Source organism: Schistocerca serialis, chromosome 9 (assembly GCF_023864345.2).
Source record: "Schistocerca serialis cubense isolate TAMUIC-IGC-003099 chromosome 9, iqSchSeri2.2, whole genome shotgun sequence".
NCBI classification, from domain to species: domain Eukaryota; kingdom Metazoa; phylum Arthropoda; class Insecta; order Orthoptera; family Acrididae; genus Schistocerca; species Schistocerca serialis.
In genome coordinates this window covers 319,896,750-319,910,915 of record NC_064646.1, presented here as the reverse complement: position 1 = coordinate 319,910,915, position 14,166 = coordinate 319,896,750, and the positions used below count along the sequence as shown (strand labels likewise).

At 39.6% G+C, this 14,166-nt stretch overlaps 1 protein-coding gene across 1 annotated transcript; it reads right to left on the bottom strand.

Annotated features, from left to right (window-relative positions):
• Window positions 1–7,649: 7,649 nt before the first annotated feature.
• LOC126419588 (ankyrin repeat and ELMO domain-containing protein D-like) lies at window positions 7,650–9,427 on the bottom strand. Its single transcript, XM_050086775.1, has 4 exons — window positions 9,070–9,427; window positions 8,638–8,969; window positions 7,976–8,313; window positions 7,650–7,878 (listed from the first exon to the last, which is right to left on the bottom strand). Exons 1-4 carry the CDS (start codon window positions 9,425–9,427, stop codon window positions 7,650–7,652), a joined length of 1,257 nt encoding a protein of 418 aa, XP_049942732.1.
• Window positions 9,428–14,166: the final 4,739 nt, after the last annotated feature.

The window sequence follows — 14,166 nt, the reverse complement described above, 5'->3', positions numbered from 1 at the left end:
GACACGATCAAGCAAGTGTTAGAAGCACATTAACAACGTATAAGTTTATCTTCTGTATTTCATGGTGTCCTCAATGAGTACTCACAAGGAGTATTCTTTGAGGTCACTTGTTCTACTTTGCGATCTACTTTTACTTTAATTTGATACAAAAGGAATTCTATTTTACTTTCTTTTGCAAAAATACTAAGTTACTTTATACTAGATTTTTTTTACATTGTTTCTCTTCAGTATACTTGCTACTATTCAAGTGATGCTATCACAGTGGGACTTTGTTTTCTTTTTTTTTTTTTATGAAATTTGGCTCTTGGGTTTGGGGCTTGTATTGGGTTTTGGGTACTATTTTTATATTTTCATCTTTGCGTCATCATCCCCCTGGATGATTATCAGCGCAATCCTCTTTTTATTGTGGGGTGCGTTGATGATTGGACTTTGTGAGTTACCTCTGTATTACGATATAGATACATTGGTAAAAATACATTGGTATTTGTCAAGAGTTTTAGCCTGTGGGCCTAACAGTATTGCCCGTTTAAAAATTTCAAATTTTCTAGGAGTAGTTACTTAGGTATTTCACAATTAATGTTATGAATGCCTAAGAATTTTGCCTGTTTAAAATCTCATTCCTTAATTATCTCAGTGCTAAAGTAATTTGGGCTTAAGGAAAGTGCCAACTAAGGTCTTAAATAATTCCAACTATGATTAAGTAATTTTTTGAATGTCCTATGTTATTTGCCATGTCTAAAAATTTCATTATTAAATTAATTAGACTACACATAATAATGCTGTTACAAAGTGTGTACAGTAATCAGTTTCGTTGTCTTCTCTCTTGTGTGACACTCGAAGAGTAAGCAGACAGTACATCCTGTATTACTGTCTGCAATCAGCGCTCAGCTCCCCATCGGTTCATTTTACGCGCATGAGAGATGGAGCAGACTGTGCAGGCTGGGATCACAGTCTGCTGCCTCTCGGATGACTAGGCAACAGGAACCCCATGCGACGTGCAATCTTCTCCTCTTCTTGAACAGGCTGGTAGCAGTATCAGGCTGATGTTGGTTCATCTGCCACCTACTTGTTGGCGAGTGGCGAAGTATCTTGTTTGTTGCTGCTTGCTAACTGGTAGAGCAGCAGATGTTGGTAAGTTTTCAACTTTCCCATCTTCAATAGTTGCCGACCAGACGTAGAAGGTTTGAGCATTGTTGTTAACTGTTGCCCTAAGTTTTTCTATCTGGGGCTGCTTCAGATGTCGTGATTTTCTTATGTCATCTGCTTGTTTTCTTAGTCAAGCAGCTGCATCTACTTCATCTTCTGTTGGTGGTTACATCAATGGTTACTTCGATGTGGGGGAGTCGCGTCCTGGTTGCATCGTTCTTGATCTTGACGTAGGTCATGAAACTAGTGGTTATCTTTGTCAGATTATTGCATTATTTTGCTAATTATTCATCTGTTTCTGCAAGATGGATCATCTTCTTGAGGAACTGTCATCATATTTATTGGTATTCTGTTCAGCTTCTTCTCCGATGACGACATCTTTTTGGGGAATGTTAGTTGAGTATGAAGTTAAGCTACTCAACATCTTCCTTGATGGCGATGGCATCTTCTTGAAGAATAGTACCTGCGGGTAATGACAGACAGCTCAAGGTCTTCCATAGCGATATCATCTTCTTGACGAACAGCGACTGCAGTTGTAGGTAGACAGGCTGCTTGAAGTCTCCGATCTGCTCATCCGCTGGTACTGCCACCGTCAGGTAACAGCGATCTTCTTCTGTGGACAGCCACTAATGTGTACGCCCCCCCCCCCCATCGGTTTTGCCTTCTTCATAGCTTGTGGTTGGTGAGACGTGACGACATTTGTGGTCCACCAGAAAGCTGCTAACTTCACTGTCATGCAGTGATGTAAAATAAAAATATTATTAACATACCCAATTACAAAACAATACAAATACTCATTATTCCATTGTTGGCAGCATTTATGTGGTTTGCTCATGTAAGTGTATCGATGGATACTTTGGTTCAGCTTTTCAGGTTTGTAAGTTCGTACTAGAATTCTTGTAACAGTACATCATCTTGACTTTTTTTTACCAAGTTCAAGAGAAAGTAATTATTCCTAGTGACTTGTATCTAGAAGTTTGCCTAACTCTATTTCATCACACAAAATCACACGAAACACTTTTCACTCAAGTTTAACACTGTTAAAGTTCAGTTGCCTTTACATGAAACAACTCTTTTATTGCTTAAATAATTTCATAGTATTGTGTGAGATACTTAAACTTGCATAATAGCCTTAACGTTCTGAACCAGCACATCGTGCTCATACGAAATTATTTTTTAACACTTAATTGAAAATGCAAAGTTAATGCCATTCTGGCTCAGAAAAAGGAAAGTACTTCACTTTACTTATTCTAAGTACAAAATATAACCTTTAAGTACTTACCCTAATAGCAAATATTCAAATTGAAATCAATTTTAACTGTTGAAAATATTCTAGCCCTCATTCTTGTTGCAGAATGCAACTATGACTTAAATTCTTTCCCTTACGCTAAGTAATCAAATCTGTAATTAAAGTACAGAAAATGAAAACAGTTTAAGTATGTCTTATTTCACAAATTGTGAAGTCTCTTTACAATCGAGCTCAAGTTTCTTGCTTCTCTTCTTTTCACAATGTTGTTAAGCACAGGAATTCTCTGCTATAGGTGCACAACAACAATGTATAATATTCTCAGGTTGTAGGTTCGTAGTCTATCATTAGATTCTCAATAGTATATTCAAAGGTTTTCAGAATAGGCTATATTATCCATCAGTATTACTGAAGATCTTCTTCACCGTAGTTTCTCTCCGACAGACAAGTCCCCAGGTAAAATTACTTAGTTACACATCGTCAGTTCAGTTCACAGAACAAAATAATAAATTAAAATTATAAATATTTCTTCTCCTTTTAAATAAAGCTTAAATCTACTGCCAAAATCGTTTTAAATCCTGGTGACTGTAGATTCTCATTCTTTCCTTTGCAATTCGATAAAATGTAGCTTCCGGGATGCGGTATTCTAACTATTTTGCATGGACCTTCATATTTTAATTGCCATTTCTTATTTAACTTCTTTATGGTGGAGGATTTAGTATGAGATCGTAATAGGATATGTTCTCCAACTTTGTAAGTAACAGGTCTAATTAGATGTTTATGGTAATAAGTTTTTCTCAAGTTTGCGTGATGCTGAAGCACAGCACGAACTTGGTTAAATGGGACAGATTTATCTGCAGGTAATGGGTTAATGAAATTTTGGTAGGTTTTCATTCCATTTGTTCATTTGACTAATACCAGACAAGATATACACTCATGCTCATAAATTAAAGATAATGCTGATACATGGTGAAACAATGCTCTGATGGGTGGTTTAAGTCACCTCAGGGTATAACCATGCGGTGCATTTGACCTGCGGTCATCGTATGTTGGTGCTGGCAGCAGTCCACATATGCAGAGGTGTGTTGGTGCATGTCAGAGTACAGTGCAGCAAGTAAGTGTTCGGATGTTTTCATACGTGCTAATGGTGACTATGTGTTGAAAATGGCTCAAAGAACACATATTGATGACGTTATGAGGGGTAGAATACTAGGGCGACTGGAGGCTGGTCAAACACAGCAGGTTATAGCTTGGGCCCTCCGTGTGCCACAACGTGTGATCTCAAAGATTCCAACAGACAGGCAACGTGTTTGGGCACTACAGTACGGGACGTCCACAGTGTACAACACCACAAGAAGACCGATATCTCACCGTCAGTGCCCGCAGACAGCTGTGGAGTACTGCAGGTAGCCTTGCTTGGGACTGTACTGCAGCCACTGGAACAGTGTCTCCAGACACACAGTCTACAGACGACTGAACAGACATGGTTTATTCGTCTGGAGACCTGCAAGGCGCATTCCACTGACCCCTGATCACAGGAGAGCCCGTATAGCCTGGTGTCAAGAACACAGTACATGGTCATTGGAACAGTGGTCCCAGCCAGGTTATCTTCATGGACGAGTTCAGGTGTAGTCTGAACAGTGATTCTCGCTGAGTTACCATCCGGTGTGAACCAGGAACCAGATACCAACCCTTTAATGTCCTTGAACGGGCCTGTGTGGAGGTTGTGGTTTGATGGTGTGGGGTGGGATTATGATTGGTGCATGTACACCCCTGCATGTTTTTGACAGAGGAACTGTAAAAGGTCAGGTGTATTGGGACGTCATTTTGCACCAGTAAGTCCGCCTTTTCAGGGGTGCAGTGGGTCCCACCTTCCTCCTGATGGATGATAACCCATGGCCCCACCGAGCTGCTATTGTGGAGGAGTACCTTGAAACAGAAGATATTAGGCAAATGGAGTGGCCTACCTGTTTTCCAGACCTAAACCGCTTTAAGCACATCTGGGATGCTCTCGGTCGACATATCGCTGCACATCTTCAAACCCCTACGCCACTTCAGGAACTCTGACAGGCACTGATGCAAGAATGGGAGGGTATAACCCATAGCTGCTCGACCACCTGATCCAGAGTATGCCAACCCGTTGTGCGGTCTGTGTATGTGTGCATGGTGATCATATCCCACATTGATGTCGGGGTACATGCGCAGGAAACAGTGGCGTTTTGTAGCATATGTGTTTTGGGATGGTTTTCTCAACTTACCACCAATACTGTGGACTTACAGATCTGTGTCGTGTGTTCCCTATGTGTCTATGCTATTAGCACCAGTTTTGTGTAGTGGCACATTGTGTGGGACCACATTCTGCAATTATCCTTAATATACGAGCGTGAGTGTAGTAAGGAGTAAAACCGGAAGATGAATGAGGCGATTGATTATACACTTCCTCAAATTTCTGCAGAAACTCTATCCAGCGATAGTGCTGACTGGACACGTACGTTCTCATGAATCGATTTAATTCTCCGAAAATGCGCACAATTGGACTACTTTTTGGGTTGAAATGAGAAATCTAAGTGTGACAAATGCCTCTTTCGCGCAGACACTTTTTCCAAGATCTATACGAAAAGTACGAAGCATTGTCTGTGAACAAGGCTCTCGTTTTCCCACTTGAACTATGTATTTCTCTGGCAGAATCTTCAACATCGGCTTTACCTTACTGATTTTAATGGATACACTTTTACATATTTCCTAAACAGATCGTAAAATGCAAGCACATATTTAAAATTACCCTTTAATGCTGGTGAAGGATCTATTATGTCATACGAAACTGGATCAAGAACTTTGTCGACTACAATAGGTTGCAATTCTGTTTTCATCGAGTAATTGATAGGTTTAGCTTTTTGGAAAATTACACAAGTTTTTAAAATGCTTTGTGCAATGTTTCAAATTTGGATAATGTGCGTATTCCGTTATGAGTTTAACGCATGTATACCCACTTGCATGTCCCCAAGAGATATGTGTATGCCACAGAAATTTACAAATAATCTAAGGGAATGCGAAACTTCCGCTGTCGGAAAAAGTCACTGTTTTTGTAGAGCAAAATATTGTCGTACCGGCAATATTTCGTGTTATGACAGCTACTGTTGTTTCCTATTAGTGACTGTCTGATAATTTTCCATTTAGAATCTTTTTCCTGAAGTTTAGTAATGTTTTTGCACACAAATTCAGTGTCCTTTTCAAACAAAGAGTTCTGTATCAACATTACTCGAAAAGTGTCACTTTTATTTACTACGGCATTTGTTCCAACAATACCACGTGGTAACCTAGAGAGTGCATCAGCAGTAACATTATCCTTGCCACGAATAAGTCGTATTTCCAACGAATATTCCTGCAACAGTAATGCCTATCTGGTTGGCTGTGCATGCAACAATCTAAATGTCATCAAAAAAGTGACAGCTTGGTGGTTGCAATACACTGTTATTGGTTTTCCATATACAAAATACCTAAATTTCTTTAATGACCAAACCAAAGCCAATACTTCTGATTCCATAGTGATATAAACTCTATCACAGTTTGTGAGAGTGCGACTGGCAATTTTGATAGTACTCATGTCATCTGGAATATCCATTAGAAAAAGTGTTGCTCGCAGACCAGTGTCTGAAGCATCTGTGGCTACGTAAAATTGTTTATTTCCGGGTGGTGTAATATCTGTGCATTCAGCAAAGCGTTTCGTATTCTGTCAAATGCTTAGCAACATTCAGCTGTCCAATCCCATGAAATGTTCTTTCTCAACAGTTTAAGTAAACAATCCTGGTTTAGCATCTGATCAGGCAGGAATTTCCTGAAGAAAGACGCTAAACCGTGGAAGACTTCAGTTGTTTACGAGTACACGGGTACGGACAATCACTTATACCTTCCATCTTTTTAGGGTTAGGTGTAATACCCAAGGGAGAGATAATATGCCTGGGAAATTTAATTCTTTCTTTTCCAGATTTGGACTTGGAAATCGTTTTACAAGTCCAGGCCTAAAACCATGTCTAATGCGGAAATAAAAACTCCACCACTAATAGTGAGACTGAACAGCATGACTTTGAAGTGAAAACTTCTTCCCATGAAAATGAAAGCCGTATATTTCTGAGACTCTTCATCCAACTTAACCTGCCAATAGGAGGGCAGAGGTCAATGGAGGTCAAATACTTTATGCCAAAGAACCACTGCAGTAGTTCGTCTAAAAGTTCTCTGGCCTGGTCCGAACAGGTATTAAAATTTTATTGATGTTTCTGCCATCAAGCACAAGTCTTATATCACCGTTAGCTTTCGCAACTGCTAGGAATGGGCTGCTATACTCAGAGTTCAACGGTTCTGTTATGTCCCATTCCAACATTCTCTGTATTTCTAGTCTTAACGATTCTTGTTTAGACCAGGGTATCGAGTAAGTTGTTTTGCAATAGGTTTCATGAGGCTGCACATGCATCTTATACTTAAACCCTTTGATGACACCAGGATTGTTGCCAAACACTGGTCCATATTCAGTTAGTAAATTTGACAGTTCCTGTCTCTGTACACTTGACAAATATTCAGACTCGGTTATTTTGTCTTTGATAACTTACAAGAGATACGAATTGGAATTGACTACAGGCAAACTAATCATGTCGGTTGACATTACATTATTACAATTACATAACAACGGCAGATACTGACAGTATTTGTCGAGAATCCTTGTTTCCCTTAACAAAGACAATCCAACAATCCCATTGATTGTATTTAAAACACATACCCCTTTCTGTAAGTCAATGACTGCCCGGTTTTTGACTAAATAGTCCCACCCCCAAATGCACGGTATGGATAAATTCTTGACTACCAGGTAGGTTCCCTTAAGTTTTTCCTCCTGTATGATTAATTCCACCAGCACTTGAGCTTTAATGGGCTGAATACCTGTGCCGAAAGCTCCGGAAACAGTACACCCTATTACAGGCAAAGTAAGTACTTTTTCTATTTTACTAATACGTTTAAACAGGTCAAACGACATCACATTAGTGGCAGCTCCTGTGTCTATAAGGATGTGTACAGGTATACCATTTATATCTCCAGCTATTACAGCTTGCACATATTCTTTGGATTCAGATTGGTGTGAAGTTGCCTCATTCAGTAATTCGTCTATAATTTCCACAACAGAATTGTACCTTAGTAAACACACAGATTGATTACTTTGACCTTCCCTTAAGCCCACCAGCCACTCCCAGAAGTCTAGGACTGGCTGGTCCTAGTTTGTTGCATTATTTGGTTCATGACGTGGCTCCTCTACTATATCCATGACATGGACATTGTGACTCTGTGGGTTATACATTGTATTCCGAACATCAGCTGCACCGTTTCCTAATGGAATCACTGCAGAAGTGTTTTGACGCAGAAAGTTCGTTATATTGGTTTGGTTCATCTGGTGGTTCCAATAGAATTTGTTGGAACCCACTGATATGACTGATTTCGATTCTCTGGATTGTTTTGTTCCAGGTTAGAATATTGACTTGTGCCATTGAATTTTCTCTTTCGATTTTGAACATTAGCCTTGCCCAAATGTGTCTTATTTACATCCGTTGAAGCCATTCCTGGTTGTAAGCATTTCTGTTGTTTTGATTGTTGTAATTTAGGTTCTGTCTACTTTGTGAATCTCTGTTATTTGATTGCCGATGATTGCTGCCGTTAGACGGAGAGTGGTTATTACTATTATTATGTCTGTTGCCGTTGTTGTAACGCACATTTCTGCCGTTTAACTGACTGAAATTCTCTTGAATGATATCTATCGAATCAATCGTGGGCCGAAATTGCTCAGAATCATTGTTGGGGACATGAACAAGCATTTCACAAAGGTTAATCGGAAGCCTGGTTTTTTGGATCTGAATAACTTCGCGGTGGGATATAGGTTCGGTCTAATATCGAGTTTTATTAATGTACTTTTCAAAGTAAGACCATAAGGTTCTTTTCTTCGTGTTATAAAACTCGGGATTGTACAGTTACTTTCGTAAATGCGCTTGTTTGCTCGTGGACCAGTACTTAGCAAAAAATAATTTCTAAAACTCGTGACATGTCCTACACGTTTCACTAACTTCACTCGCCCAGAGCGATGCCTCGCTAACAATCTTTGAAACTGTAAATTGAATTTTATCGTACTCGGTCCATACCTTTGGAAATATTTGTTTGAAACTGTTAATGAAAATTTTGGGGTGGGTTGTGTTCTTTTCGGATGAGAATACTGGAAACTGTCTACTTTTAAATATGCTGTTTTCAATTTCAATGGGTGACAAAAAAGTATTCTGAGTGAATGGTTCAGACTCAGGTAAAGAGTGTTCATCACTATCAATTCCAACAGTTCTGTACTCATGATGTCTTTTCTTCTCTAGACTAGTGTCACGATGTTGATTTCTGACAGAAAATTCCCCTACATCTTGGTTATGATCCTTGATGCAATCATTCGGAATGCAGCCAAAACGACTTGAATTCTCCGTATCCTTAGGTATTTTGCTGTTTACTTTGTTTTTAATCATGCAAAATTCCTCTTTCAGTTGTTCAATATCTTCTGTATTGGCTATGTTTAATTTTGTCTCACTAGTTGAGTTTAGTTTAAGTTCAACAGTGTCGTTTACCTGCTTCTTTATCTCCTTTGATTTTAAGCTATCCATACAGACATTTCCTTTTCCCATTGATTAGATTCATCAAGTAGAAACAAATCAAATTTTGTTTAGTGTTTAACTCTAGTTGATTCATTTTGTCAGACAATTCCGAAACCTGCTGAACTACAGCATTTTGAGTTGATTTTACTACAGCAAAATTTTCTTCTAGTGTTTGTACAGTGCCAGAGATGTCATTGATCTCAGTCTGTACTTTTTCAATGTTCTGACTATATCTAAGATCACAAGCCTTCTGTAATTCTAACATTTCCTGTTTAAATTTCCTATTTTCCTCTTCCCTCTTTCTAAAATATTCCTCTCTTTCTGACTCTTTCTGTGCCAGACATTCTTCTCCTTCTTTATGACATTTCACCATTTAAAGTCTAAATCCCGTATCGTATTCTGCTTGACGTGAATTACGTTCTTCCATATGGGACATAAAATTGAACAACACGCTCATATCAAAGTGTTGCATGGAAGAAACATTCGTCAACCCAGAGGTTTCTCTTTGATCATTAATTACTGTCACTTGAGCCTCCACGACATTCGGAATTTTTTCTATCTCATCTTCGGAAGTCGCGAACACTTTTGGATCATCCATTCTTTCTCCTGGCTCATTATCTGTGTCAAGAGAAAGAATGTTCTCTACAGTTTATTATTTCCTCTACTGATTCTTCTCTGATTTCAGATTCATCTTTTTCGTATTCTAATTTACCCTTTCTTGTCCTCTTTGACATTTTTAAGTGTTATACCAATTAACAATTTAATAAATCTCTCTGCACACACAGTATGAAGTTGTCTTTCTGGTTGTACACACAATGTTCTACATATACACAAATAATGGTAAAAGGATTTCGGTGTTCGACCACGATGAAGAAAATTTAACTAGAACTCACTAACCTGATTTGTTCAGTTTATTACTTACTATTGTTTTGTTGAGTTGAGGCGGTGGATGCGCAGTCAGCTTTGGCAGCAACAGCGCCCCCCAGTCTTCACAGCATCAGAAGTCGTCACTCTCAGCAGTAGATGGCCTCCGTGTTGTCGAAGTCGGCGTGCCATTGTAGCTCTGTCAGCACTGCGTCCCTCGGCATCGACTCGAAGCTCTGGGTAGTTGTGTGTGTGTGTGTGTGTGTGTGTGTGTGTGTGTGTGTGTGTGTGTGGTGGCGCCTACTTGAATTCCTAATGAAATCTGGCCCTGCTTTGAGAGCACTAGTTTTGTAACTTGTGTCCTAAGCATGGTGTCCTAGGTTTTCAATAGAATTGGCCCCCATGTTGGGCTGCTTTTCTTTGTAACTGCTCCTTCTATTGAAAATGTTCGTTGATGAAGTTTGTGCTCCGACCAGCTAGCGGTAGAATGTCTGTATACTGTCTGATGAGGAACGTTACAAAAGAAGTCTGCCCTGCTGCACTATATTCACGCCGAGTGCATATTAATTCTACCAGCCAGCTCAAATAACCGTTTGCTCCCAGACGTGTACGAGCACAGCTACATGTAGATGCATATAAACTGCTATTATTGCTCTAATCATGGTTACAGTCTATATACAACAATAGTTCCTCCACTAAAATTTTCAGTTTACGTAAGCTAAATAGTCTGCGTCAGTACGATAACTTTTTTAAAGCGACAAAGAATATATATTTATATGCAGCGCTCTGTTATTAATCTGTATCATTGCACTGGTAAAATGTTTCGTAAGCACTAAACATTATTTGGTTTGAAATAAATGTCAAGCACGGTAAATTCACATTATGCTGGTTTATTATAGTCTAAGCACATCGTATCATTGTCTTAAAGCAGGAACCCTTCCCTACGCTGGGTGAAATTAGTTACGTAAATTTCAGTCAATGAGTTTGCAAGAAGATCCAATTTTCACCAGTTGCCTTAACGAAATCTAAGTATTTTCCCATGATTCGATACTAATATTCAATTCCTTTTTCGTTAAATTACTAACAGTCTATCACTTTGGGACAAAGTTCAGTCTTCCATTGATAATAATCAATTTAAGACAATTTTGGCTCTTTTCCTATCTTGACTTTACGTAATGATATACTCAAAGTTGCTGATCTACCTATTTCAAGCTTAATGCTTTTTAACAGATTGCAAATCTCCAAAATGTAAAAATAATCTCGTATCGCCTACGTACAAGAGCACATGTTAAGTTACGACATGATCAACCAAGTGTTAGAAGCACATTAACAATTTATAACTTTATCTTCTGTATTTCGCAGTGTCCTCAGAGGGTACTCGCAAGGAGTATGTGAGTATTCTTTGAGGTCACTTGTCCTACTCCGTGATCTATAAGTACACTACTTTGCGATCTACTTTTACTTTAATTTGATACAAAAGGGATTCTGTTTTACTTTCTTTTGCAAAAATACTAATTTTCTTTATACTGGATTTCTTTTCTATTTCTTTTTACATTGTTTCTCTTCAGTATACTTGCTACTATTCAAGTGATGCTATCACAGTGGGACTTTGTTTTCTTTTTTTTTTATGAAATTTGGATCTTGGGTTTGGGGATTGGGTACTATTTTTATATTTTCATCTTTGTCTCCCAAGGAAGTGACGTTACACTAGGTACGTGTCTTAACACCCATTAGGCACTAGTAAAATAGTATGAAAGAACCAAACATTTGTTGTTCAACAATACGTAGATGATGCAGTTGCACACAGCAGCAAAGCAGGAGTAATGTGTGCCCTACCAGGAAAACGCTGATACCAGTGTGTGACTTGTCTGGATGCTGTTGTGATGGCAGGTTCAGCATAAGGCTGCTGAGGTAACAAGACTGATATGAATGTCAGCTATGCAACCACTGGGAGCTGTGCATGCAATGCAATGAGTGCTGAGTCACACTGCAGCCTCTCAACAGCAGAGTGGCCAGTTGCAGTGGAATCCACCCATAGGAGCAGGAGGTGGGCAGCCGAGACTTTGTGGCCCATGATGGGAATCAGAGACTCCCAGGGTGGACGGCGGCAGCATTTATAATGGGTACCCCAAGTGGCCTGCTGTTCACAGCTGCCTATATCCTTCCCATCAGACTCAGCATGGATGGAGGCACTGCAGCGAACAGCATCTGAGTCCCCAGATTTGGCCATAGTGGTGTGCAGATAGCTAGAGAAACAGATTGTGGACCGACATAGGTCCCTCTTTCAGGCTGGTCTTCTACAGACCTTCAAAAAATGAGCAGTATTTTTGAGACTCGCCTGTTCTTGTTATGCTACCATATTGGTTTCTTCACCCCAACTCATAACAATGGTGCAACTGGGAGATCGTGAAATCAGGCCATTGAAGTTGTAGCTGCTATGTTGTTTTGCTGTGTCCTTAGTTTGGCACTTTGGGCTACCCAGCTCGGTTGTGGCATGAGGTAATCGTCTTGTGGTGAACCTGTAATACTGTGATATCAGCAATCTCCCCTTGTTGAAATTCCACTCCGCTGTTATGGCTTGACACACTTCCCTATCCTTGCATTGCCAAGGAAGGTGCCTGAAGTTTTATTTGGCAGCACCAAATACATTATTTCATGGTTCAACACCTCCCTCTCCTACAAAAAATCTGCTTCAGATTTTGTTGGATGCATCTCTTGAAAAGCCTTGAGGCATGCACGCGCCCATACACCCCCCCCCCCCCCCCCCACACACACACACACATACACACTCAAATCAACAATTATACAAAGAGCTCATCACTTCTTCCTATCTCTACTGCCACCTGACCCACATGGCTCATCGGTGATGCCCTTAATCCGAAAACATTTTTTTCTCCATTCAGGTCACTGAATTCGCATTCTCAAGGAACATACAAGTATTTTCTCTAAGCAGGAAACGTACCCCATTCAGGAAGCCATTGCTGAGAAAATACGTGATAAACAACCAGAAACACATCACTACAGGCTCTCTACTAAATAAACTTAATAAAAGAAATGCAACAATACAGACTATCTACTAAACTTAATAAAACAAATGATAAGATGTAAAACATTCCATTTGCACATGTAGCCATATTACAACATAGTATGTGCTCTCTCTCACTCACTCACTCACACACACACACACACACACACACACACACAAGCAGAGAGAGAGAATGTGTGTTCAAGTCCCAGCGCTGTTAAGTGTGGAAACGAAATTTCAAATGGCAGTTATCAGAAGGAGAGTAGTTATAACAAAGGAACTAGAACACAACATGTAGGTCAACATCCACGAAAACTGAAAGTAGAACTTTAAATTATTACTAAGTCATAGAAAAGCCAAAAGTGCCAGAACTTTTTATACCCTATACTTCTATATAACATTTTAAATATAAACTAAATAGTATAAAAAGTGTGTACATTTTCCAGGCCCCTGAAGATGCCTTGCGAAGAATAAAGGTGAAACTCATATGGTACAAAAATTGTGTTTTATTCAGTTGTGATTATACAGTCACTAAGTGATAATTACGAGGGCTATCCACAAAGTACATAACGTTTTCGTTTGGGTCCGTTAGGGGCGGGGCTAGTGCGGCTAACTTGGTGTCATGGCATTCCAGCGCTCAGTCGGCATCCTGCCGTGCTAGTGAGAGGTTCGTGCCGTGCTCCGTTGAGTTACTGTGACAGTTTGAAATGTCAGTGTTAATTGAAAATGGCGTGAAGTGTGAAGTGCGTGCTGTAATAAGGTTTCTGACTGCAAAAAACTGTAGACCTATAGAAATCTATCGGCAGCTTTGTGAAGTGAAGTGTATGGGGACAACATAATCACTGAAGGTGGAGTGTGGCAATGGGTCATAAAATTTAAAAATGGCTGAATTAACGTTCACGACGAAGAGTGAAGTGGAAGACCCAGCATAGTGAGCGCTGAACTTGTCGAAAAAGTCGATGCCGCAGTCCGTGAAAACCGTAACTTCACAATAACGGAACTCTCTATGAGTTTTCCACAAAGTTCACGAAGTTTGTTGCACAAAATCATTACTGAAAAGCTTGGTTACCACAAGTTTTGTGCAAGATGGATACCAAAAATCTTGAGAGAGATTCACAAAAATCAGCAAATGGCTGCAGCGTTAACGTTTTTGGACGCTTACGAGAAAGATGGCGACTCATTACTCGATCGCATCGTTACTGGTGACGAAACATGGGTTAAGC